At 37.8% G+C, this 27616-nt stretch overlaps 1 protein-coding gene across 14 annotated transcripts in view; it reads right to left on the reverse strand.

Annotated features, from left to right (window-relative positions):
- MAGI2 (membrane associated guanylate kinase, WW and PDZ domain containing 2) overlaps window positions 1-27616 on the reverse strand; it is a 721543-nt gene that overhangs the window by 227462 nt on the left and 466465 nt on the right. For all 14 annotated transcript variants that reach the window (XM_027639978.1, XM_027639968.1, XM_027639970.1 and 11 more), the window contains 2 exons: window positions 16760-16975; window positions 8498-8711 (listed from right to left, as the gene is read on the reverse strand). In XM_027639978.1, coding sequence (XP_027495779.1) covers window positions 8498-8711; window positions 16760-16975 — 430 coding nt within the window. The remainder of the gene's footprint in view (window positions 1-8497; window positions 8712-16759; window positions 16976-27616) is intronic.

Raw genomic sequence — 27616 nt, forward strand, 5'->3', positions numbered from 1 at the left:
CATAACCTGCCTGCCTTTCCACTAGGTCTAATCATGTGTGTCCATTTGGGAAGTCTTACGGACAGACCAGAAGGAAAAGGGGCTGGGGATTTACGGATTAGTTATGAATGAATTGCAGATGAACAGCAGCAGCAGTTGTGGAGTAAATGCTCAAACAGGCATTTGGTGCATTTGTCACCAATTGAATGAGAGTGAAGTGATGCGACAAAAGCGTCCTGTGACAAATACAGCTATGGCTCCACCAGCATTTTCCACTGGCCAATGCCTTATTACTCAGCAATAACTATACCTTATCATTAAAGACGCATTTAGAAAGTCCATCATTACATAATTTAAATGATTTTGATTACTTGCTAGGACAACTGAGCTAAGAGGTAAGTACTGGCAAATCAACAATTCATGTCTTAGAATCTGTCTTAAAATCAAGAGCAAATTCCAGATTTTGGAAACTTTTAAAGCAGTTAATGAAGGATCCCTTTGGTCTTGCTTCAAGCAGGTGGAGCACGGGAACAGTACAAAATTTTTAAATTCATCCTAATTTGTTACCTGCTATACACAAAATAGAAACCGTATATAGGCCTGAAGTGTATTGCAATTTTTTTTTAAAAAGGTCACTCAGTAAGGCAGTGGAGCTTAATATTATAGGCAAAAGTCAATAAAGTAATTATTGCTGAGCTAACTTGAATCCTTGCTCTTTACCAAGTACTTGCATCTAGCAGAAATAGTTTATCATAATCAGAGTCCTCTGATATCAGTTACAGACAATTTTAAACGTATGTGGAAAAAATATTCTTCAACTGGTTTAAATAGAGTGAAAGAAAGCTCAGAACACTTCCCAGAAACCCTGACTCAATCTCTTCTTCTTCTCCAGGTTTTCTTTTAAGACTTCACAGAGACTTGTTATGCCTCTGTTCCCTGTTAATAGCACTGGAGCTAGGTACCAGCATCAGAGCCTCTCTGGGAATCTCACTGGATATTCCTCCATATCTTTAAGAAGCAAAAAACATTAGGAGTGTGGCTTTTTTATTTAACAATGTATTTTTATTGTAATTATTTGCTTGTATATTATTTTACTTAAGATTTGAATATAATGGATTTGTGTTAGCAATCTGTCAGTTAAAAGCACTTTGACAGATAAAGTTTCTTGTACTAACAGAGCCTTCAGACAATCTCTTGAAACATTTTTGAAGGAAATATAGAAAGTAGTTACTGACAGGAATAGCCTTAATGTCTTTTGAAAGCACTGCAAACCTATTCTAAATTGTGAGTCTTGTAAGGTTTGTAATTTGCATGTTATTGTGAAAGGCATTTCAAAATGGGTATTTACCAGTGTGCTGCTTTAGTGTCGTCGGAGACAGAACACATGGGTTTGTTCAGGTTTTTATTGTGAATACATTACATTTAAGTTGGTCCTCGATCTAACAACTTGAGCAAAGGGAAGTATATGAGACAGAAAACCACAATGCACTATAGACCCCCTGACTTCTAAAATACTAACTTCTTTTCATATGCTGAAGATTTGTAGATCTGCAGAGCTTTTCAAGTAGCACAGTAATGATCTTCAAGTAATTTGTGTGTGGAGGGAAAAGGATGACAAAGCATTAAACCAGCAATTTTGCAATCCATCCGTTGTGGGATGCTACCCATATTTTTTGCACACATATAGGAACAAACACAAAAGGAAGTTGTCCTCTGGCTATGGTTTGCAGGGCAGCAGCTATGGCTGCCAGTTTGTGTTGCATTTCATGCTGTTGGTCTGTTAGATGTGCTTGGAGTACATGGTTCTTGAGAGATCTGGGTTTGGGAGTGTCTATCCTGTGAATCTTAGACGGCTTTGGGCAGTAGATAAGCACTTATGTACTCAGCCCAAATACAGTGGTGGTGCCTCTAGGCATTCGCAGGAGCAGAAGATGCTTATACGAGATTTTTAGGGAATATATAAATGCCTAAAGTCTCCTATGGTAATTTCTGCTGTTGAAGTAATTCTCTTTGACTCAGGCAATTAATTTCTGATAAAGAATGGGCTTCATCTCATGTGACTACAGAAATTACACAGCTAAACATGTAGGATTCCTCTCTATTCAAGGGAGAGATATCTATATAGAATAATTTATCTTACCTATCTTCCAGTGGGACCCACTAACCATATGCTCTTAGTGACATAATGTGTGCTATGGCACGTCCCAAATGGCCTCCAGCTGTTACTCCAGAAGGGTGCTGGTTTTAACGAGTTCTGTCATATCTGTCATGACCATGGAGATTCTTGGGCTATTAGTATGCCTCAACAGTGGTGCTTTGGCTCAGATCAGGAGGTCACTTTCAAAGTGAATCTCTCCCTCAGTTATTTTCATTTTCATACTGAGAATTCTCTAAACTTGTAAGCTTTTCACTTGAACTTAAACCAGAAGACACACAGCAGGAGCTCAGTTAATGCACTACAGTCACAGGCATGCAGCCTATGGCACCTGACAAGACCTAGAAGCTGTGGATGCTGGGTCGTCAGCAGTAAATGTTTCGCTCTGAATTCTGTTGATATTGCTAATTTAGATATGGACATGGTTTAGATCACAAGGAATTCAGACTGGTTTTAATTTAAATCTGGTCTCATGGACTGAGTTCAGGGGTCCAGGGCTGTAGACAACTCAGTGCACTCCTAGAGATCAACTTTCTTTTCAGCTTCATCTAGAAGTAATTCAGTGTGGGTACACTGAAACGTAAACCGAATCAGTGTGTGAAGACAACCAGAAGATTTCCTTCAAAAGTGTTCTCTTGACACTAATTACATACTACTGCAAACGTAGTTTTGGATATCTGAGGACATCTCTACTGGTAGAAGCAGCTACAATTTTGCAAATTAATTCTGCCCTTGTATTTGGACAGGATGAATCAGCCTCTGGAGGTAATTATCTCTCTCCAGTGACCACAGAAGGAGTCTTGGCAACTGGTTTATACTAGATACCTAATGCTATATGGCAAGGCAGGTGAGCTGAATCTTCTAGTTCAATAAATACAAAGGAGAAAAGTTATAACAACACTAAATACATCAGAGGAAATGTGCTGGAAGAAGAATTCTGCAGAGTAGAGCAGCAGAGACCTTTGGGGGAAAGACAAGAAATAAGAAAGTGAGGAAAGACAAGAGGAGTTGAGCTGGCAGTTTGACCTGGACGTCAGCATAGATAAAAACAGCAAGTGAGAGCAAGGGACAATACACCACTAGCACAGACTGAGAATGTCTTTATAACATCAAAAGGCAAGAGAAAAAGAAAGAATTCAGCATTCCACAAATTCTTTCCAGTTCTACCATCTCCCCATTCCTAACTAATTTGCCACGAGGCAAGGAAGTGGTCTCAGGAGAAAGAAACAAACAGGGATCTTTTCTGTCGCCTGTCCCACTGTATGTCAGATTGAAGTCCAAAAAGCATTAGAAATCTGATTTGTTATGCTGATCAAAATTGACAAATTTGATCCAACATATAAACAAGGGAAAAGAACTACAGACATCTATAATCATATCTGCAATCTTGAGCAGGTAGAAGGGTATACCTCCACCTTTTAGTAGTATCTTCTAGTACAAAACACAGTTATCGAATTTAGTGGTGTATCCAGGCTTAACTAATATATCCTGTTTTCTTATGGTGAACTGATGGAGCAGCTAGGAACAACTAAATATATCACGGTTCTTCAGGTAAGCAAGATGTTTGGATAAATGTTCCCTGAAATCAAAACACTTTCCTACCTTAAAAAGTACTATGCAGAAATACTGATCCCACTGAAGTCAGTAGCAATATTCTTAGAAACAAACTAGGTCAGGATTTTACTTTTCCAATTTGTAGCTCTACTTCTTTTCAGATATTACCTGAAATAGCACCAGCTGTATTTAAAAACTTAATGGTTGTTTTTTACAGTGAAGAGGAGAGAGTCCTTGGCAAAGGACTTTTTTATAGCTGTTTTTCAGTCTTTTATGGTGCTCTCATGAAAAAAAAAAGGAAAGAAAAAGAAGGCAGCTTTAACAACTAAAAAAGATACTGCAACAGGTCCAAAAGGCAATGCTGACTGTGCTGTTTGGAGAAGTAGGTGTTCAAGTAGTAAGAGACTGAATGTCTCCAAGATGTACTGGAAAGTGGTTTGTTAAAACTCATGTGGCTATATTCTCCTAAAAATCATCACCACAAGTCAACTAATATGATCCTTTAAAGATCATAGAGTCACAGAATCATAGAATCAACCGTGTTGGAAAAGACCTCCAAGATGCTCCAGTCTGACCCCTGATCCAACACCATCGTGGTTACCAGACCATGGCACATCCAGTCTCATCTTAAAAACCTCCAGGAACGGTGAATCCACCACTTCCCTGGGCAGCCCATTCCAATGTCTGATCACTCTCTCTGTAAAAAATTTCTTCCTAATATCCAACCTAAACCTCCCCTGGCAGAGCTTAAGACTGTGCCCTCTTGACCTACTGCTGGTTGCCTCGGAGAAGAGATCGACATCCACCCGGCTACAACCTCCTTTCAGGTAGTTGTAGAGAGTGATGAGGTCTCCCCTGAGCCTCCTCTTCTCCAGGCTAAACAGCCCCAGCTCCCTCAGCCTCTCCTCATAGGAATCATGCTCCAGTCCCTTCACCAGCCTCGTTTCTCTTCTCTGGACCTGAAGATGTTCTAAAAAGGTTTGACTTGAGTAAAGACCTTTCTCCACTAAGAAAACAATTATTAATATGATACAAGCAAAGGAAACCATATAAGGTTCTGAAAAGCATAGAGTCAAATAGCTTTAGTTATGGGCTATGTAACATCTATTGGCCCCACACTCCTTCCAGAGAGTTCTGCTGCCTATAGGTGAAGACAGGGCTGGAGAGAGAGAGACAAAACCAATTCTGCCTTTTACAAAAAAGCATTATGATGTTTAGCCAACTGTACAGGACAGTCTATAATGTAATAATGTATGGGATGGAAATGGAGAGTTGGGTGAGGGCCACATTTAAGGCTGACTGCACATAAGGGAAGATGCAATGAGTATCTTGGTCCTTTTTTATTCCCTTCAACACTGCACTGGGTTCACAGTAAACTGCACTTCAACACAGCAAACATCGATTGCCTGGGATCCAACACAGTCTGCATCTGTTGACTTTGTGAGGACAACATGAAGCTCGTGTCTCTAGTATGTGGTTTGAGAGTTGTTGGCAAGGTGAAGTCTGAAGGTTATGGGGAATCACAGCCTTTCCTTAGCCGTAGGAGAGGGAAAAACTAAAAATCAGTGATGGTTATAATTTATTTAAGCACGCCAAAATACATCACACTCATCAGTCATATTTAAAGTAGGAAAGAAGGAGCAGATCTGGAGGTTTTTTTGATGGCATTCCAATTTATATACAGTCTGTTAATTATTTCATGTTCTCATTAGCATATGCTCTCAATGAAACTGAATGTATGAGATGGAGTCCTATTTGTGTAGTGTGTGTCTGTATTTGAAAATTGGGATTCATACGTAAGGGAGGCTGGAAACAGCCCAAGAAATGTACTTAAGTTGCTCTTCCTGAAAAACAGTGGTAAGTATTATTTTGCAAGAAGAGATGCTCTTCCTGTTCTGCCTGTGAATGCTAAAATAGGTAAACATAAGGTCAGGTACCTATGTCAGACAGGAAAAGAAAGTAAGAAACAGAGCAAGACATGCTCTAAAATACAATCACACTCTGAATTGTTCAGTGAATCTAGTAGATGATATTTATTTCCTTTCTGCACTCCTTAAGGCAGAGGAAATTCCTTCCAATGTGCTTTACAAAATGCTAACTGAACCATTAATGATTAACAAACATCCTGTCTACAGATAGTTCTCCTTCTTCTTATGAAGTCACTTCCTCTCTCACTGTAAACCTGCCATATTATTTTGATGGTAGTTTTGATAAATGAGATCACATACAAATTTTAGAGGTTAGTTTGAGGTGAATGAATGAAAATGCTGTCACAAAATCTAAGATCTTTGGGTATACCTGTGACAACCTGGAACTTGAGATCGTTTACTGCTAGAAGTCTTTAGTGTTTAAAGGCACAATTCACATGAACCTCAAATAAAGCAATAAAAGATGCTGCCTAGTGTGACTTTTTTCCCACTCATTGTGATGTACACTTTAAAATGTTTGGTTTTCATCTATTATTTAATAATCTAGTACAATCTTTACTACTGTTCAGGGAGATGTTGTTAGACAAATAGGTTTTTGTTGTCTTTTTATCTTTCCCTCTTTTTGTGAAAGCAAATGGAGTCTCTTCATGCCATTAACCAAAGTGACTTGTAAACAAAGAGGCAATTTAACAGCATCCCCACAGCATTACATTCCTACTTAACCCCGTGAAGACTGTGCAATGTGAAAACTCAAACGATCAGAGAGTTGTTCCTTTGCTAGGATTCTAGTAAATAATCTGGTATTTTTCCAGATGTGTAATTGCACTTTTTTGCAACTACATTGTTCAAGAATATAATTTCAAAGGCAAGAAGCCCTTACAACAGCCTTTCTATCCAGTCTGCACCTCTGATTGATTTCTCTGCTTTACATAACATTCATTTAATGGAAGTGAATGATGAGCATTGTCAGAACTGCACTGTAAACCAGAGCATTTCCAGGAAAGGAAGCAAGCTGTGACATCAAAGGAATTTGAGGAGTGGAATGGCTGCTCTGTAGAGTATCAGGGCTATTTGCATTCCCTGTATTTGTTGCAACATATACATTTATTTTCTATTAAATTGCCTGCTGCAGTATTTACTGCTCTCACAGTTTGGTGTTTTAGTTATCTACCCATCATCCCCTTTCCCATGCCCCAAATGTATCACAGGTTTTTATTACAAGTAAAATAAAAGTGCCACATAATTCAGTCTGCTTTCTTTCAGAGTGCTCAATATGTGCAGAAAAATTAAATTTGGGAGAGAGGTTGGAAGGAAACAAGGGTTTGAGGTAGCCCTGAGGTCATCCTAGTTCTTCTCTGCTTGCTTGGGAAAAGTTACTATAATTACTCTTTTTCTAGAATAAGCATATTTTTGCCCTTTTTAGCAAAGACACTTATGTTTTAACAGTTACTGCTATTTTCAGCCTTGTATATGCCAGAAGCTATAGTTGGTCATGCCAGTGTTCATTAAAAAGTCACATGCATAAACTTTATTCTTATCATTTGTTTACACTTCATGTGATAGTCACAACATTTTACATTAAATACAGGACTTAAAGCAGAATTGACACCACCAAATGTTATTTTTACCTACTAATAATCAGAATAACAGCTAATGTTCCAAATTAAGGCAGTACCTTAAAGCAAACATAAATGCTACTGCTACCTCTGTAGTAGTGTTCTGCTGATGAAGATGCTAGTTTTTCCTTTCTCTTTTTTCTTTTGTGGAACACACTATTGTATGAACTCAGATTGCTGTATTTTTATTCTGGTAACATATATTCTTCATAGAATCATAGAATATGTTGAGTTGAAAGGGACCCAACAGGATCATTGAGTCCAACTCCTGGCCCTGTCCAGGACACCCCAAAAATCACACCATGTGCCTAAGAGTGTTGTCCAAATGCTTCTCAAACTGTCAGGCTTTGTGTTGTAACCACTCCTCTGGGGAGCCTATTGCAGTGCTCAACCACCTTCTGGGTTAAAAACCTTTTCCTGTTACCCAACCTAAACTTCCCCTGACACAGTTTCATGCCATTTCCTGTAGTCCTGTCGCTGGTCACAAGAGTGAAGAGATCAGTACCAGTCCCTCCACTTCCCCTCATGAGGAAGTTGTAACTTCAATGAGGTCTCCTCTTGATCTCCTCTTCTCCAGGCTGAACAGACTAAGTGACCTCAGCCACTCCTCATAAGGCTTCTCCTCCAGACCCTTCACCAACCTTGTGTGACCGTCTATTAGAGAGTCACCCTTTGGACACTCGCTAACAGATTAATGAGAGCACTTAGAGAATAAAGAACTGTCATATCCATTTCTTCAGTGAGTTGACTAATTAGTAACAGGTATGTATAGTCTACCAACAGGAAAAAGCTTCCACACATAATACTCCTTATAGTCCACTCATTTATTTTACTATTTCTAAATATAGCATGGTCTCCCTCTACTGTTCACTAGATAGTTTCCAGTCCACCCATCTTTCTTTCCTTTAATTGGCAGAAAGCTCCACCCTCTTCACCTCTGTCCACATAAGGAAGGACAAATCCAGCAATTGTGTGACTTTCCCATAAGCACCAAAAAAACATGAAAGCCTTGCTTTCAACAGAAGAAACAACAACTTTAACTGTTACCATCAAAGCAAGCAGACCAGTTACCTATCTTAAAACCCGCAGGCTTCAATGTAAATCACTAATGCAGGAACTGTCACCAGGCCCCAGGAGCCTTGACAGCCAGAACATTCCTGCTGTTTTAATGAGAAGGAGTGCAATGCTCCACTTCACCATACAAACCATTTTCCTGCCCAGTTAAATACACTACAGCTATTAGAAATAGAAGAAATAAGACTTACTCAATAAAGTAGACTTCCCCCTTTTCTGTATAAGCCATTTCCCAGTTATCAGGCAGTGGGCCCAAGTCATCGTTCTCTTCAGGTTTGGTCTGCTTTGTTACATCCATATCCTCCTTTCCTTCTTCAGGCTGAGTATATCCTGGTGCAGGACAAGGTTGAGGGGAAGATACCTCACCCGAGGCAGCTGTACTCTTCTCTTCATGTTCACTTGATTCTAAAAGAGAAGAAAAATTATGGCTTTTGGATATCCAAATTAATGGTGAAGAATTTACTGGGTGCAAGACTCTATGAACTGCAAGTCTTGAAAGAAAGGGAAAAATTCTGCTGGGTTGACACACAAGGGTCCGTCCCTCTGATCGTGCATTTTATGTGGAACACAATAAAAGAAAATAAAGCAATAAAACCAAACTGAAACAAGAAACTAATAAAGAGTTCTGGCTCATTCTGTCCCAGGAGTTCTCCAGACTAGCAGTAAGCACTGAGCAGAAGGCAGCTTCATATCCAGCAATGTTACTGTCTTGTGTCTTAACTTTTCAAAGTATACACATATAAAACAAGTACCCTGCTGTTTTACTACAGACTGGAGATCCTTTTCAAGTAAAAAAGTATATGGACTAATTGCCTTATCTATATCCACATACCACAAAAATCAATGACATCCATCAACTTATAGCAAAATATTAACCATATGGAAAGTGGTTGTGATTTCATTGCTGATATAATCTGTGGGAAGTTTAGTTTCCTACAGCCAATACCAAACGCTTCAACATGTCAACAATGCAGTCCACAATAAAGTTCAAGAACATGACAATTTATTAAATGAACTAACAGTGCACCCAGAGCAAAGAACTATGCAGATACCTGTGTGAAACATGTAGGAGGTGGAGGACAAGTTGGGTGAAATGTTCTAATTAGTGATGCTTACAACGTCAAGAAAGAAGAGCAACAAAAAATTAACAAAAACGATTTTAAAAAGCCCAGATTTTAAAAAACCCACAGATTCAATGAATTTGATGTTATGGCTAGAAATGGTAAGAGATAAAAAGTTTAGGAGAATTGATAAAGATTAAATAAACAATAGTAATAGTGCAAGTACAAACTGTTCTAATGAAAAACAAAAATAGTAAGTATAATCAGAGATAATTTTGATTAAACCATGACTTTTCAATGGTGCACTACTTGAGAAAGAATACTACAAAAGGTGAGAACCAGATTAAATTTTTAAGGATGAACACAGAAAAACAACATGGGTATCTAACAGTAGAAAAGAAGTCAGTCTATAAAGTGGGATACAGTCAGGGACAACAGAGGTAATATCAAAACTTTCTGTAAAAATAATAATAATAATAACAATAGCAAAAGCATATTCATTTTTCTATGTGGGAAGGAAGGAAAGCTAATAGTTTATGATGCATAAAACCCCCAAGGCAATTAGTGCTCTTTTTGCCTCAGTCACTACTGTGAAAAAATCACCTGTGATTAAATGACTAATGTAATTAATGTCAGCAACAGGGCTAAAGAATGTGGTGTAGAGTGGGCAGAGAACAGGTCAGGTAAAACTTTGATGAAACAGACATTCCCAATTGGCAGAGCTGGATGAAATGAAACCTAGGGTACAGAGAGAACCATGGAGGCAGTCTTACGGCTAAAATAAACCTTTGAGACTTCATGGGGAAAAGAAACAGAAAGGACAGATCCAGTGCTAATTTCAGCAAAGCACCTATGATCTAGGTTTTTAGGTAGTTTTATATGCTTACTTTCTGAGTACCTAAGTTCACTTTGAAATAATTTACTCAATTAGGCCATTGTGTCTTTCTGTAAAAAAGGAGGAGGAAGACCCATGAAACTGTAACTTCACATCTTTCTCTTTTTAATTCCTAGAAGGGTGGCAACCAGCAATCAAATCACCTACATGTAAACTCTTCAGAGGTCACAAATATTTGTCAAGACTTTTCAGAAAGAAATTGTGTCAAACTAATCTTTTTTCTTTTCATGACAGAGTAACAGGTGCTGCTTCTTGGGGAGAAATGGTAGATACAGCTTTCATGATCCTAAAAAAAGACTTTTGACACTAACACATATAACCTGTCACAATAACATGAAAAAAAACAACAGATCCAGTCTTGAAAAGGGTGATGATCTATAGCTCTACATCCACATGCAGCTCGTGCTGCTAAATCGTAACTCGAACTATGTGGTATTACAATAATTTTATGCTGCTCGGAAACATGAATCTGTCTGTGGGAAGAAAAGAATTTGCAAAAGACACAAATGCAGTTTTTGCTTAATTCCATCCCACAACAGAACAGCAGTATTCCAGAGAGCTGAAGTCCCCTTCTCCTTATCTACCACTCCCTGACTTGCCTTGGCTTTCCAAAATATGGGGCACCTACCTGATGCAAAATTCCACAATCACTGTAAAAATACAGGATAGGGAGCAAATGCCTAGGCAGAATTCCTAGTGAAAATGTAACTGAGGTATGGGGATGTGTGAGAGATGTCTAACCATTATCTTTAACCAGTAATGATACTATTGCAAAGGAAAAACGAGCATCATAATAGCCAAGAACAGCAAACATATGCAGTACAGATCCTTCCACCTTTAGCTACAGCAAAGTTTAATGAGGAGTCCTGTGCCCAGTTTCAAGAATTTCATGACAAGAAAGACGGGAAACAGTTCAGATGACAGAAAAGAAACAAAACAAAAACCAACCAGCCAACCAAAAAGATATTGGAAACATGGCAAGATTGAAAAACAGGTGATTTTAATCTTGAGAAGAAAAGATTGATGGATAGTGAAAGCGTTTTCAACTATATAAAAGTTTTCTGCAAAGCAGACACGATATATGGTCTCCACTTCCCCTGAGAACAGAACAATGTAATTGCTGAAAATTTTTTTGGGTGTTTTGTTCTTATCTCTGCAAAAGTAAGTCCTCATCTGTTTGAAGCATCATGAACAAATCTGTGAGTTATATTCTTGTGGTTGCCTGCAGTCTTGACCAAATTTCTGCTACAGGAAGGGAGATGTACAGATTAAAGTGAATACAAGACATAAGACCCCATGGTAGATAAACTGCAGTAGAACAAATACATTTGGAGCACAGGTGCATCACACACAATGACTATTGATCAGCCAATTGGCCTGACAGACCACAGATGTGGTGACACTGCGGTGTCTTGGGATTTTACCATGATATCTTTAATATGTGTTCTTCCTCAAGAGCTTATTTTCAACAAGTCTGAAGGGGTCAGATTCTTGATTTGCTTTCAATAACTACATTAACAAATCCCAGCCCTCATGATGACAGAAAAAAAAAAAAGTGAAAATTAAGCCTTGAGGATTAGAAAAAAATATTCTGAGCTTTTCTAAGACCAGAGATTGCTATCAAAATAAAGCAGGGAAAAAAAGAGAAACAGGCTTATTTAACAACTTAAAATATAATTATTTTAAAGCCGATCTCATGAATAATTAATTACTGGATCATTATCTTTTAATAACTTACTTTGATAATGGAGAAGGCATCATGATGACTAAACCACAAGCAATTAAGGTGGAATTGCCTAATGCCATTTAATAACTGTAAGCTTTACACAGTGGACATCCTAGTCACACTTATCTGGAATACAGCCCCATGGTGTCATCTTATTTTCTGTTATATGTATTGATAGATACATATAGATTCTGTTATATGTATCGATACCCCAGGAAAGGTAGATATTCATCTTAATGCTTTTCTTTCTGCTAATATACATTCATATATAATGTCTGATTTGATAAAGAAATCCCAAACAACTGAGTTCTGGTTAAAAACTATCACTGTCTTTACTGTACAAATAAAATTTGAAATACTACAATAATGCACTGTGAGCACAAATATTTACCTTCAGACAATATACAATATAAAAAAGATCCTAAAATTGTACCATAATATGAGTCCAGAAGTATTTTTGTCACTATAAAAAAACAATCAATGGATTTTATGTCAAGTGAAATAGCCTACTGGAGCTTCTGTCTCACTACAAAACAGATTATATGGTCCAGTTTTCAAAATCAGACTAGCACAGTTTCTCAAGAGTGAGTGTCCTGGGAAGTGACAGAATAGAGAACAAGATAATGTGTATGCTAAAAATAAGTATTTATTATTAAATACCACAATTTCATCTCTGTAGTACCCAGCTCCAAATACCAGCAGTTAAAATATTACTGCTGATATGACATATTCTCTATGCAGTTCATAGACAATATGGTGATCATTCAAAAAAAAAACCTGGTAGTTATGTTGTGATAGTCTCAGCATTTGAGCCTTCATCAATGCTGTCATGTGCACTTCAAATTGTTTCTATTATTTACGGTCTAATACTTGAAATTGCCATGTAAGAGTACCTTGTCTCTTTATTCCTTTATTTACTACTGTGGATTATTCAGGCAGTGAAGTTTGAAAATGTATTCTCTTCTTCTGGAAGGACCAACTCAGATGATCTAAATAATCTCACCTAATCCACGTATGTTGTTTTCATGCCTCTGGCTGTCTTTGCTATGTAATAATAAAAATATAAACTCAACCTGTTTCCTGGGACTAGTGCACCTTGCATGGTGATTGATGGCACTGGGGCTCTGGTCTTCTGTTTCCTTATCATCCTATGGTCTGGAATGATAATTTTGAAACTTTATGTCATATCTTACCCCTCAATTAATTTGAGCCTCATAGAGCTTTATTCTCTGGGTGTAACTTATCATTGCTCAAGTAATGTCAGAATGACGCACATACATAAGCATGCCTTCAAGGTTAGAGTGATTTTTCTGGAATTTAGATGGTAAATACTTCATCAGTCAGAAGTGGGAAGCAAATGTGACATGACCAACATAGTGTCAAAGCATGATGCTGGTTGCGAAGGAGACTGACTTAATTCTCTGCAGACACAGCAACAGCAGTAAAAACCAAATGTCTGACAAGTTGTAGGTTGCAATTTGACCAAGACTCTTTTTACCTCTTTTGTCAAAGCATCAGTTTTGCATAAATCATTCATTTGAACACTGTCCATCAGGAAAGGCTTCTCAGGTGCTGCAAGATGTCTCACCCAGTAGTGTGGGGAATTACACTAAGTATAAGAAATCTAGATTTGGCCATTTTAACAGCTGATCTATAGAATATGTCTCTCATATTTGCTTCCCGGCAAATAGTAAGATTCTTGATTTACATTTAACTATCTAGGCTCCTCTGCATCTGTAGGATGACTTAATCATTCTAAATTGTAGAGGTGATCCCCTAAAATGAGTATCCAAAACAGCTACACTCTCTTACTCTTTGGAATTGCCTCTTCCTCATTACTTTATATCAGGAAAGGAGAGACAAACAGTTGAAACAAAAAGGCATTTAGGCATACAGTCTACTATAAAGCTGGATGAGATAAATCCCATCTCCTAAATGACACTATTTTGTCCTGAGAGAACATGATCCAGGATGAAGGACTAAGAGTGCTCCATCCTAAATGGCCAAAAGCCCTATCCTGAAGCACTGAGAAAGACTCCAAGTGGGTTCTGGGCTGAGGACAGGTGACAAAAATTAGAAAGATTAAAAACATTTGGCAGCACAAATTACTAAGAAGACGATTATGGCAGGTTTGTCCAAATACAACTGTCTCAGGGAAATTTGATGGACATGAAACAAGGCATGTGGAAGGTATCAATGGAAAATTGATAAAGCTCAACAGATGCAGAAATTATGTTAACAGATGCTGAAAAGTTGTCTGAAAATTCAGACCAAAAGCAGAAAGATCTCTGTAACCACAGATGTCACTTAATTGGTCTGATAAAGATGTTTTTTTTCAGAATCATCTTAAACCTGTTACTATTTTAACTTAGTAGTTCTAGGTGTTACAGTGGTCCTTTGAATTGAGAGGCTCAGATAGGCAGTTAATAAGCCATTAAGTTGCTGAGCATCTTTAAAAATGTGTCAATGTTTCAGATGTCCCAAGAGTCCTATAGTTAATAAAAGCCTCCTGTTAGAAGTGAAGTATTTAAAATAGAACACACTTTCTAAAAGAACTGGAAATAACAAATACCCTGCCTTTGCTGTTTCTGTATAAAAACTAGATTGCTCCCTCTGCCGAGAGTTTAAAATAAATAAACTAATTAAAATATTCTGGGTTTCCTGATTGTTCAAAGACACAAACTACAAATGCACTCACATTTTAGAGGTAACTAAGCCTCTGTCAGGTCACAGAGAAAATGACTGCAGTAACAGGGTCTGTGGGAGCCACACTGCCCAACAAAGGCAACACAGCATGTATGTACAGAGCTGCTTTGCTACAATCCCCAAAGTCCTCAATCAGTGTATCTGAACAACAAAACCCTGCTTATGAAACCATGAGAGCCAAAACAGGCACTGTTTGTTCTGCTGGCCACACCGACAGGAATTACTATGGGGGGGTGAGCAAAGGGAGGAGGAGGGGCTGTCTTACACCCATGCTCATGTATTTAATTTTGTAATACAGTACAGAAGTTCCTGCTTCTTGGGTGCTGCCTAGTCATCGCTCACACTCTCTCCACAGCCTGGGAGAAGAAAATTATAGGTGCAGAATGCAAGGAAAAAAGCAGGTAAACAGTGCCTTGATCCAGCTGAAACATATTGTCCTGGAAATTGCTCCTCAGCAATGGTTTGTTATGTGGTACATTTTGAATAACTACTGAGAATGATCTTTCTAATGATTTCTACAATACACATCAGAGACCAAATCCTGCCTTTGCCTCTTTCACTGTGGAAGTATCCTGGCAACAGAGGCAGTGCTGATGTTTTATGTAAGGATCTCTGGGCTTCATCCTTTCCTGTTTAAATGTGTAGCAAAAGCATTAAGTGCCAGAGCAATGCCAACAGATGCAATGTCATGTGGAAGGGATGAGCCAGGCTCTTACAGCATGTGATAGCAGTGGCCAGGGAGCAATACAGCAGCCCTTTGGAGAGACGAGGGGAAGAACCAGACCCACGCACCCCACCACTCCCTGTTACCCTCCTGCTAGATGGGGATGGGTTCTGTACAGGGATTTTCCCTTATGTGTAATGTTAGGTAACAGCTACAGAAAGGCATGTGGCAAATACATCCTTGATGAGAAGATATTAAATTTGCTATACTTTCTAAGGCAGTAGGAGGAAAAAAGGTATATATAGACTCTGCAGTATGAAAATCCTTTTACAGTGCTTAGAAGATTAGGTAATGGATATTTTGTTTCACAGTAACCTATACATTTAGAGAACTTGCAGTATTTCATTTTATCTTCTCACCCATATGATTTTCACTACAGGTGTCTATTTCAATAATCTGTTTCTAAATTTCTAAGTTTACCAAAAAGGATTCACAGAGTTATTTCTCAGAGAGATATAAAAGTCTGGATTCTTTAATTTTCTACTTGAACAACAACAAAATAATTTCTTAAATGCTATTTCAGAATAAAAATTATTAAGTACCGTAAAACATTGCCTTGCTGAAATGTTGAGGGTCAAGTTGATTACTTGCTTCAGAGAAGGCTGGAGTGTTCTCACTTGGGATACCAGTCAGTACACTGAACACCTTTTTTTTCTGAATCACTATGATCCAAGGGGTAAAAGAACAGCTGTCTTTTAGGACTACATCTGAAACCCTTATCAGCTTTATGCAGGGTCTGAAACATTGTTGAAAAGGGTCTTCCTGGTAGTATTGCCAGCAAAGTTTCACTGGAACTGCCAAAAATTTGTTAACGTGATGACTTTACTATTCCACAATATTGCTAAGGTTTTGTAACAATTTACAAAAGTTCACTTCGTAATGTGATGAACAATCTAGTGAGTAATCACCATTTGAGAACAAGAAACAGAGACTTCATTCATTTGACCAAATTACAGTTCTCCAGACTCCCTCTGTAGTCGACAGAGAGAGACAGGCACTTGTGACTGATTTCCTAACCTGGAAATCTAAACCACAGAATCTAATCACACAAACCACCTTCAAAGAGTAGGTATTTTTCTCTTTGGTCTATAAAGAGGGTTCAAAGGGACTCATTAACAGACAGAAATCTTTAGAGTAGCTGAGGTAAGTGAAATGACTCCCCAAAATAGAGGTTAAGAAATTTGTTTTAGACTTGAGAGAGATCCTATTATTCAGAATTCCTGGCTTTCACTCTTGCAAGAATATCCTTACCTGAACATGCATATTCTCACTGCAGAAGGAGGTAAGTGAGGACTCTGTGAATAACAGAAACGCACTGCAAAGTAAGAAGGAAGAACAGACCTGGTGTTACTGTCACGTCATTTCCATTGACCACAGGTCTTTCTTCCTCTTCCTCCTCTGGTGGTTCAATGCCTGTCTTCTCCATATTGCTCACAGACTTATTCCTTTTACGTTTGCCTTCAGCCCCGGGAGTGGCACCTGGGAGGATCTGATCTGTCACATTTAACAGCAGCGGAGCTGGTTCTGCTGGAGGCTTCGGAGTGCCGTAATAGTTGTCTGGAAAGAAAAGAAAAGGAATAACACGTAAGATTGCAGAAATACACATGCTGCTGCTGCTTCTTCTTTTGTCTTAGATTAATGAATTGTGTGAGGTAGGATCTGGCTCATCAGCTAATATAAAGATTGGTACAGAATATTTTCAGTGAAATTGAATATTTACCTTTCATGAAATGGTAATTAATTTTCTTGGTGGTACCACTAGTGATCAAATCATGCTCACAAGCATCTATCACAATAACGCTTTCTTTAACGGGCTAAATTTACATTCCTCTCATCCAAATACCTGACAAATAGGTAGCATACCAAAGCTGTTTTCTTATTTAAAATCATTAGTTAGGACAAATTAGTTTTACAACATTTATGCCATGAAACAAGAGTTTCTGAAGGATCAAAATGATGCTAAAAGTATTGACTATTCGTTATGCTGTGTCATTTTCACTCCCTCAAATTATTTCACCTGCTTAGAAAGTAAATAATCATTCAATGATTCAGAGATTCGCAGTTTTCAGTAATGTTTGAACTATCTCAGTTTTCATATTTGTCAAATTTTTGCCATTCATGAGCTCAAAATTTGTAATAGTTAATGCTAATATATTTTCAAAGAAAGTAGAAACCCTGTGCTTTAGGGCTTAACATTATCTCAAAGTACTACAGAATTCTGAGAAGACTTAAGGTGGCTGACAGATTACCCTCTATTTATCTCATGAAATTTCTGGCAACTTTCTCTGAGTCATCTACTTTCTGTGAGAAGGATTATTATATTAGATGGACCATGGTTTCATCTTATCTATCAATATCTGTATGTTTGCATTTCTAGCACATCTGATCTCAAAATTAGTTTCTTACTGATACAGCAAATTTGTCATCAAAAATATGATTAAAAATAAAATAGTAACATAATTAAATAAAAATACTTTAAAAAGCATGTGCTTTCTAGAAAAAACATAAATAGCAATATAAGACATAAAGATAAAAACCTGCTATTTATGCAGTTATCTTTTTTCATCTCTAAGTTGCTTTGAAGGGCAGCGAACATGACGCTTTACAAGTAGATTTACAGTAGTTATTATGGGAAACTAAAAATACTATCCATGTTTGAGAAACTTTTCCAAGGAAAAAAAGCACCTGTGTAATGATATTAAATTGCTGAAAATATTTGTAGACTGTATGATCATTTTTTAATTTCTTATCCCACAATTTAGGGCTTCGGTATGATCTAATAGCAGTAGTAAATGACAAAAATTATTTTAATCACATATAGGCATGACAAAAATAAATGCCTATGTTATACCTTCACAGTAAATCATCATAAAATATATTCTGCAGGCAGAATAAAAATTATTACTGGTACTTGTATTCCTGTGTGTTTCCAGTAACTTACAAGGTTCAGCTACATGACCATCTGAATACAGCTAAGTAATTAAGCAGCCTTGCAACTACTGAATACTCTGTGAATTTTTCACAGTGGTTTAGCAAAACAATATTCATAACAGATGTTTCTGTAATTGTAATACAGTAGAAAAATTTATTGTGTTAAATGGCCCTCACATTCACTCTGGGCTTAGGGCTGGCTGAATGAAACTTTGAGTCGCTGAAGGTTTTCTTTGGATTTTATGAAATGGCCGCAGGTTTATCCCAGAGCCCCAGAAGGACAGTGAGATGTGCCTCTGTGGGGCTGCCTGTGATGAGACTTCCCCCAGTCTGCAGGAGCTCTCTCTGACTGTCGAGGTTAAAGCAGGGGAGCAGGATTTGGAGTCTAAAGGGAGGAAAGGAAATCCACATTGATCCACTCACAAAACTGTACCTCCAAAATACGTCAAAATCAGATCTGATCTCTGACAGGGCAGGGTATTTCAGAGCACCTGAAAACCAACAGCCTTGGAAGCAGTGCTCAGTTGGAAGTGTACTTTTCTATTGCTTCAGAAACATGTTACCTTTACTGGTGAGAGTGTATGTCTGAAATATTACATATTTTGAAAAAAGGATTCCTCAATTAAAAAAACCAGTCTCAGTCAGTGCCACAGATGCCTTAAACTTCACAAAACTTGTGACGTATGCACTGATTTCCACTGATTCCATAAATATCAGTACATGTATCCCAGGGATATGGTACCAGTGTGACACAAACTGAAACTAAAAATGTAGTACCTTGGCTTTTTTCCCTTTTTTCTTAGTTTTGCCATTGTCATACAAAATCCAGTGCAGTAGTAATTAGCAGTAATGCTAATATCCTGAATAGTAGATGTGATGTTTTAAATGAAGGACACTCTCATTCTATTTTTAAATATTAAACACTTTTTCACTTTGACTGACCATATGCATTAGTAGGAGACTGAGATAAAATTCACTAAAAAAAAAAACAAACTATGAATGTCACATATATAAAAATAGAAGAAAAAATACATATGTAAGATTAGGAGCTAGAGAAGATTTAACTCATTCAGTTTCAAACTGAAAATGCAATATAATTTACAACTTCTGTCCTCTAACATAACATATTATGTGCTTTATGATCCAGTAACCATTGATTTAAAATCAGTTTTGAATTATTAATTGCTACCTACCTATAGATCTACCTATTCTTAGTTCAAAAACATGCATAAAAAGTGAAAATAAAAATAAGAAACTGGTCCACAGATATTCATAAAATCAGTGCATCATAAAAAATTATTAAAAGAATCCATACAGTTCCAATGGAAGACTATATGGGATGAGAGACCCAGCCACCCCAATGAAGGAGCAATGCTCCATTAGAAAAAAATTAGAATCAATATAAACTGTATGTTTTATCATGAAGAGATTCTCAGTGTCTTGAAATTCCCTACTTAACACTTAGAACATTAGATTTAATGGGAGATTGTCTCATAAAACCTTAACAAATGTCATATCTAGGCATAATGTAGAGACTAAATGTTTAAACACCATAACTTTTGTTACCATGATATTTGGAAAATCTCTGATAAAAACAGCTCTTTTTCACCTTGCCTGAGCAAGGCCAGGGCTGGTTCAAGAGGTTACTGTTGAAACACTAATCATAAGGTACTGAAATTCACATTCCTATAGGTACAAAAGGCATACCAAATAAATAATTTCAGTTGTGGTTAATTTTAAAAAAGAAATTAATTAAAAAAAATTAAAAAAAGAAAGCTTACTAAAAGCAAACATAAATTCCATGCTCATTAGCAGTCAAAACCACCAGCAGTTAGAAGTTTTTAAAACAGCGAATGGAGCACAAACCAGACAACACCTTTATAACACTAGACAAAACCACATAGTACTCTCTCTTTTGTATACTGCCTGCTGTTCTGGTACTTGCCTCTCAAAAATTATATGGGGGAACTAAAGAAGGGCAATTAAAGCTTGGAAATGCTTAAATTGATTTTGAGTTTTCAGCTTGGAAATGGGACAACTGAAGGGGAATATGGCAGATATGTATAAAAACAGGAGAACACTGGGAAAGTGCCTAGCAAATCAATGCTTGGCTTCTCACTACATGAGAACAAGAGGATGCTCAATGAAATTAGCAAGTTTAAAACAAGCAAAAGAAGTGTTTTTTTTTCATACAGCATAAGAGAATAGTGACATTCATTGTCAGGTAATGCCAATATCATAAATACAGTCAAAAAGCAATTATACAAAGTCATAGAAGAAAAAAAGACCATGAAAGCCTATTAAATGTAAAGGTACAAATTCTGAATCAAGAATTCCATACAATCAGATTGGTGGAGTGCAGAACGTAACTCTGCATGCCTTCCCTGTTCTTGTATTTTATGCCTTAATATCTACCAAGGGGCAGTAATAGAGGCAGAGTATGGGGCTACAGTTTCCCTTGATTTGACTAAGTGCAGCCACTCTATTACTCAGGGGCCTCCTTGTGGTACTTAAAATAATGTGTGTACTCATCTGCCACCCCAGTACAGAGTCAAGAGGTCGATTTAATCCAGCAAAGCTTTAGCTAAGTTCTTTGCGCTGGACCTGAATCAAAGCCTTCATGCAGACAGGTAGTGCAGAAAAAACACCACTGCTTAATCCGTGTGGCTGCTGTTCCTGATTGCCTCAGTGCTCCCACCTGGTTCTGAGTGCAGCTGAACTCTGAAGATGATCTACCCTAGCCTATTGGACTTTGCCGCCAAAGTGGCTTGAAAGCTGTGGCACAGATACAATTACCAAGTATCCCTTGCCACCCCTAAGCCGTATGAAAAGGTCTCCCTGATCGTGCAAGGAGGAAGTCAAACAATTACTGGGGAGGTTAGCTCTGATGACAAAGACCACATCAGGAAGTCACAAACTTGCAAGAAGCAGAAAGAGAGGGGATATAAGGAGGACAAAACAGCCTTTTTTTTTTTTTCCTGAACCTGATCTCACCTATGTCAGGAAGTAGCAAGACTTTTATTTTATTGATAAACTGTTTGATGGTGAAGCAATACCCTAACTTGCTTTGTGGTAGAAAAAAGACAAAGTATTTGGGTGCTAGCAAAGAAGCAGAAAAATCATCATACTCAAACGATAACAAAGTCTCAGACCTACTGACAGTCACTACAGTGATGTGCTCAGCACCCAGTGATGCCAGTTACTGGGCATAGTCATAAATGTGTCTCCCATGATGTGCTCTACTTTGTGCTCCATTGCAGAGACTGACCTACATGCATTTCCCCTTGCCTGGCTTTCTTAGTCCCTATCCCCTTCTGTGGGAAAAGAGTCAAAACGCAGCACAGAGTGGACACCTCCACTTGCCATCCTTCCAGACAGAGAAGGGAGAGTAAAGGCTTTGTGTCAGGTCTGCACCCCAGGCTGTGGAGGAGGATGTGCACCTTTAGCTCTTAGGACCAGCCAGCCTGAGCCATTACGCTGTGGAGGAAGGAGGTTATTGCTGACAGTGTCCTTCGCTCCTGAACCTTCCTGATCTCACCTAAGACAAGAAAAAGTCTAGTTTAAAAATGCGTTATGAAAAGTTAAAAGTGGTGCTGAGGAATTAGGAAATTATAGTAAGAATGAACAATCAGACAGAAAATGAGAGCCAAAAGCTTTTAGTATGATATTTCCAGCTACGGTATTGCTCATATTCTGAGCCCAGAACAGACAAACATTCCTTTTCATGCTTATTTTTAGAGTGGGATGAAACAATACCCAGCTACAAATACAAACCTGCTTCTGCTTATTCAACAATCTCAAATTGATCTGTCTTTACTGTTTATACAACTTTGAATTGCTGAAGTATCAGTCAAAATTGTATGAGTCAGCCAAAACTCTAGGAAATTAAAGATAAACCTTATTTTTCAGTAATGAGAACAATAACTGCAAACGTTATCACGAATGTTAAAGGTCTTCATATTTGCTTTTATGATCACTCACTATTGATAATAAAGGGGAAGGTACCCTGAAGTCTAATTGTTGTCTAGATTTGAGTTACATTTGATATTTTAACAGTTCACAAACAGATACATATTGAAAGTTAATGGATTGCAATGATATACAGAGTTTTAGGTAGGCAGAAATTTGCTTAATTTTTAATTTATATAATAATGCGAACAAATGTAAATATTTTATTATTTGATTAAAAGAGGTTGGGTGCATTTGTTTATTACTAGAAGCCTATTGCATACAATACAAAGCATCTGTTCATAATCTATGTTGGTTTATTATCAGTGTCTAGATGAAGATCGGTGACAAGCAGTGTCCCTCAGGGGTCCACACTGGGATGAGGACTGTTTAATATCTTCATCAGTGTTATCACCAGTGAGACTGAGTGCACTCATCAGCAAGCTTGCAGATGACACCAAGCTGTGTTGTTCAGCTGACATGTCTGAGGGAAGGGATGCCATCCAGAGGGACATGGACAAGCTCAAGAAGTGGGCCAATGGGAATCTCATGAGGTTCAACAAGGCCACGTGCAAGGTGCTGAAGCTGGGTCAGGGCAAACCCCTGGTATCAACACAGGCTGGGGGATGAACAGGTTGAGAGCAGCCCTAGGAGAAGGACTAGGGGGTGCTGGTAGATAAAAGCTGGACATGACCTGGTAATGTGCACTTGCAGCCCAGAAAGCCAATTGTGTCCTGGGTTGCATCCAAAGCAGTGTGGCCAGCAGATCAAGGGAGGTGATTCTGCCCCTCTGCTCCACTTTGGTGAGACCCCACCTGGAGTTCTCCACCCAGGTCTGGGGTCCCAGGCACAAGAAAGTATGGACCTATTGTAGCAAGTTCAGAGGAGGGACACACAGATGACGCACCACTTCTATGAGGACAGGCTGAGGGAATTGTTTTTTTTTCAGCCTGGAAAAGAGAAGGCTCCAGGGAGACCTTATTGTGGCCTTTCAGTAAGTGGGCTTATAAGAAGGATGACTTTTTAGGAAGACCTGTGGCAACAGGACAAAGCGTAATGGCTTTACACTAAAAGAGGGTAGATTCAGACTTGATAATAAGGATGACATTTTTTACACTGAGGATGGTGAAACACTGGAACAGGTTTTCCAGAGAGGTAATGGATGTCCCATCCCTGGAAACATTCAAGGTCAATGTGGACAAGGCTCTGAGGAACCTGATCTAACTGAAGATGTCCCTGCTTATTGCAGGGGGTTAGACTAGATGACCATTAAAGGTCCCTTCCAACTCAAACTATTCTATGATTCTATGAAAATCAATGGGCTTTTTTCCCTTAACCTGCTTTGGAGCATACAAATGAACTGTTATGGTCTATATTCACTCTACCTAGCTTTAAGCATTTAACTGATGATCACCGAAATTATATAATGTTTTGGTATTAAGTAAAGCAATCATCTTCCAAGAATTGTCTAAATAAAATATCTCCATCTATAGTAATCCACAGCCTGCAAGCCCTGGGACATCAGGCTCAAATTTACTGCAGTCTGGAGTCCTCACCTTGCACATTCTTTGAATACAAGTTTAAGTGTAGGTTTCTGGCAACCTCCAGAAGACAGCAAGAAAGCAAGCCTATGGTTTTGGTATTGTTTAGGGAATGCCCAACACACTGGCAGTATAACCAGCAGGATAAGACCATATGTGGTTCATTCAAACTTTGTGTTCCATTTTCATGACCAACATATCCCAGGTGAATGGATTGCAGACATCTTCTATGAAGGATTTGGTATTAGAATCATGGAATCATTAGGATTGGAAAAGACCTCTAAGATCATCAAATCCACCTGTTAACCCAGCACCACCATGCTCACCACTAAACCGTGTCCCTAAGTGCCACAACTACAAGTTTTTTGAACACTTCCAGGGATGGTGATTCCACCACTTTCTTGAGCATCATGTTCCATTGTGTGCAATGGATGTCAAAGACAGGAAGGAATTCTTAAATGTAGGGTCTGTGGACCTCCACGAGCCAACCAGGTAGTGTCACTAGGCTTTCACTTCACTGTACTCACACATCACTTTGCCATGGATGTATGTCCATTTAATTGCCATCTTATGAAATCAGTTTATTGTAACATTTCTGATCACCTGTATGTGTAATTTAGAGCATTCTTTTGTATGTCCTGAAACACGTTCTGCAGTACAAATAACACAAATATAGCATATTTTAAAACTGAAAAATTAATTTTTCAATATTCTTACAACCATATTATAAAATTCCTAAAGAAGAAAACAGTACATAGACTTTGTTAAAATATAATTAGTGATGTATTTTAACAAAATTCAAGACAATTACCACCTCCTTAAGGAAGTCTAGAAAACTTCTTTTCACCCACTCACCCTGAGTAATTTGTTTTGACGGGTGACTATACTATAATTAGGGATTCTTTAATCATTGCTGTAAGGTTGGGTGAGTAGATTTTGTTCTTGGGTTCATACATTTTCATGATGGTTTTGCAAAGCTGCATGATGGATTACAGTTGCAGAACTTTTAGTGTGACGCCAAAGAGAGTGGAATTAAAATATGAAGCCTTCTGAAGCCTTTAGATTTTAGATTTACATTGATATTATTTTCACTATGAACTTGTGTCATTAAGATGGCAAAGAAGCCAGGAAAGGTATTAGTTCCGATCTCTCAGAATTTAAAGAAAAAAAGTTATTAAATATAGATTTTCATTTATGTTTTCAACAACAGCTCTTAATTTCTATTGCGTTCTCTGAAATTTTTACCAGCACGTTTATTATGATCTTTGCGGGTACTTTTAGTTTCTCTTTTTGGCTAATTTTAATTTCTTTCAGCCAAAGACTAAAGGTCCCAAATATCTTCCCTCTTCTTTTTTAACTAAGCACTTGAATTCAGATTTCTTAGTTCTCTGAGCCTTGATGTTACATTAATGTCTGAATTAAAAATACAAATTAAAATTTATTTACTTTGGGAGTGCTGTCTGAATGAGTTACTAATTCCGTACTTGTTGAATATAGAAAACCCTAGGGCTACTTGTTACAAAGTCTGTTTTACTCCCCTCCTTGCTATTTTCTATCTGTATTGGGCTTTACCTATAATTAAAGCTACTCAAAAGAAATACTTTCTGGACATCTCTGGGTCCTGTGCATTCCCAACAAACACTTGAGCATTTTCTGGCAGTGGCTGTCCAGTTGTTTCCCAGAGGCAGGGAGGTTTTTGATGCCTTGTGTTGCTCCTGCTCTTCCCCAGGCAGAATTCTCATTTGGGTTGGTCTCTGCAGCTTCTGCTAACAGACATTAGGCAGATATGCTAACTTCTGTGTCAAGTAATGACATTTTAATAACTGGCTTCAGGATTGTCTATTCATCTACATTAAAATTAACTCACTAATTATAGCTGTGGATTTTTGCCCAAGAGTGTTCTGGCCCCTATTGAATGCAATAGTGGAGGAAGTTTCTAAATTCACAAATACAGAGATGGAGACAGACGGGCTGTCAAACCTTCCAGCATGACAGACCTGCTGTTCTCTTACTATTGGACATCAACTGCCCCCAATAAGAATATCTCTTTTCCATACAGACTGGGAAAGACTGTATAAGTAAGGATATATGAGTTTGGTTTTATTTTTTAGTTGGTATTTTTCAAGACAAATATCAGTAGCAAATTAATTTTTGTAACCTTAAGGTGCTGATAGAGTATATCAGATATGCATGGGGGGTGGCCTAAAACAATCCTGATTTTTAAAAATTTTGAAGACCCCAAAATTAAATTAATTCTAATTTTAAAAAAATATATTTTTCTCAGAGATTTCACTTCATGCTTTAGTGTATTTCAGACAGTTCAGACTCCTAAGTTTTCTTCATTCCTGTTTCCAAAGTTCCATTTAGCTGCTTTTCCTTTTAACTATTCTTTTTTTTTTTTTTCCATTTTTAAGTACTAGAGTGGCTTTTACCTATAAATACTCTACCTTCCTTAGGTTTTGCTAATTAATCTTTTAGCTATTTGCAATAGCCCATCTACAAATTTAAGCACATATGCAAGACTAATCCCTAAAGCTCAGTGTAAGAGTACAAGAAGCAAGTAGAAAGAACAATTTCACTTTTACAAAATTCAATACTGCCCAAACTGTTTTCATCATCCCTTTAATTTCTACCAAGATCAAACCACGTGAACAGATACAATCCTCTTGAGCACTAAATCTTCACAGTAGGGAAATAACAGTTCTCCTGTCAGATGTGGGAATCCCATGGGTTGGAGGTGTAAATACATTTCAGATAAAATAACTATAAACCGTCCTGCATTACGGCCAGGTGGAGGTGGCTACAGACAGAGAATTGTCTCACTTTAAGATTCTTCAAAGATTAAGGTCCTGACCTTATTTCTCCCAAATACTCTTCAAGTTTGTATTTCTCTCTGAGAAGCAGAACACATCAGTTTTAGATAATGGTCTAGAAGAGAGAGGACTGCTTATCAGATGCAGCAGTGTGGGCACGCACTGCACATCATCACAGATCTCCCAATCACCAGCAAACATGAAATGACCTTTAACTTTCATATTTTGATCTTATACTGAGCACAGTATGCCAGAAGTGAAAAATCTAGATAGAGCTCTTTAAAAGGCTACTCTTACATATTTAAAGAAAATCATGGACAAAGGGACAGGATTTAATAATAAAAACAAAATGAGATTTGGACTTCACAAGCAAGAATCACACAGGTATGAACGCAGGATATTGGAACAAGACTATGTAACAATACAGCTTGATAAATACATTAGTAACTATTTTATAGTATTTGGCACACTTTTTAAAGCAATTCTGTCATCTCACTTCGTCTTCTAAAAAACAGTAGTACACCTCTGCTTTCCCAGAAAAGAGACATGATTCAATTCCTAAGCAGTGTATTCTTTGCTACAGCTAAGCAGAGATACCAAAATGCTTCTTTCCCCCACACTTTTCTTTTTTGCTGTGTGATGGCTGTTATTGTCTGGATACAAGCCTTGAATTGTCACTTGTCATCGTGTCTGACCACTAAATGATACAGAGTGTTTATTAACTGATTTCACATTTCCTGCTTAGAAGATAGGTGTCTAAAGTAATGAACTCTCTGTACCCATCTGCCCTAGGTAGTGATCTTAGGTGGGATGAACTGACCTCTGGAATCATACATGGAGTTTGACTGTTGACCTTACAAGAAAGTCCAGATACTTCTAAGATTACTAATAATAGAGGACATGATTCAGACCTTTAATGACCAGCAAACTAAATCATGCTATTATTTTCTGCCCTCATTTAAAGA

The sequence above is a fragment of the Corapipo altera genome, unplaced genomic scaffold (genome assembly GCF_003945725.1).
Source record: "Corapipo altera isolate COAL_440 unplaced genomic scaffold, ASM394572v1 1b, whole genome shotgun sequence".
NCBI classification, from domain to species: Eukaryota; Metazoa; Chordata; class Aves; order Passeriformes; family Pipridae; genus Corapipo; species Corapipo altera.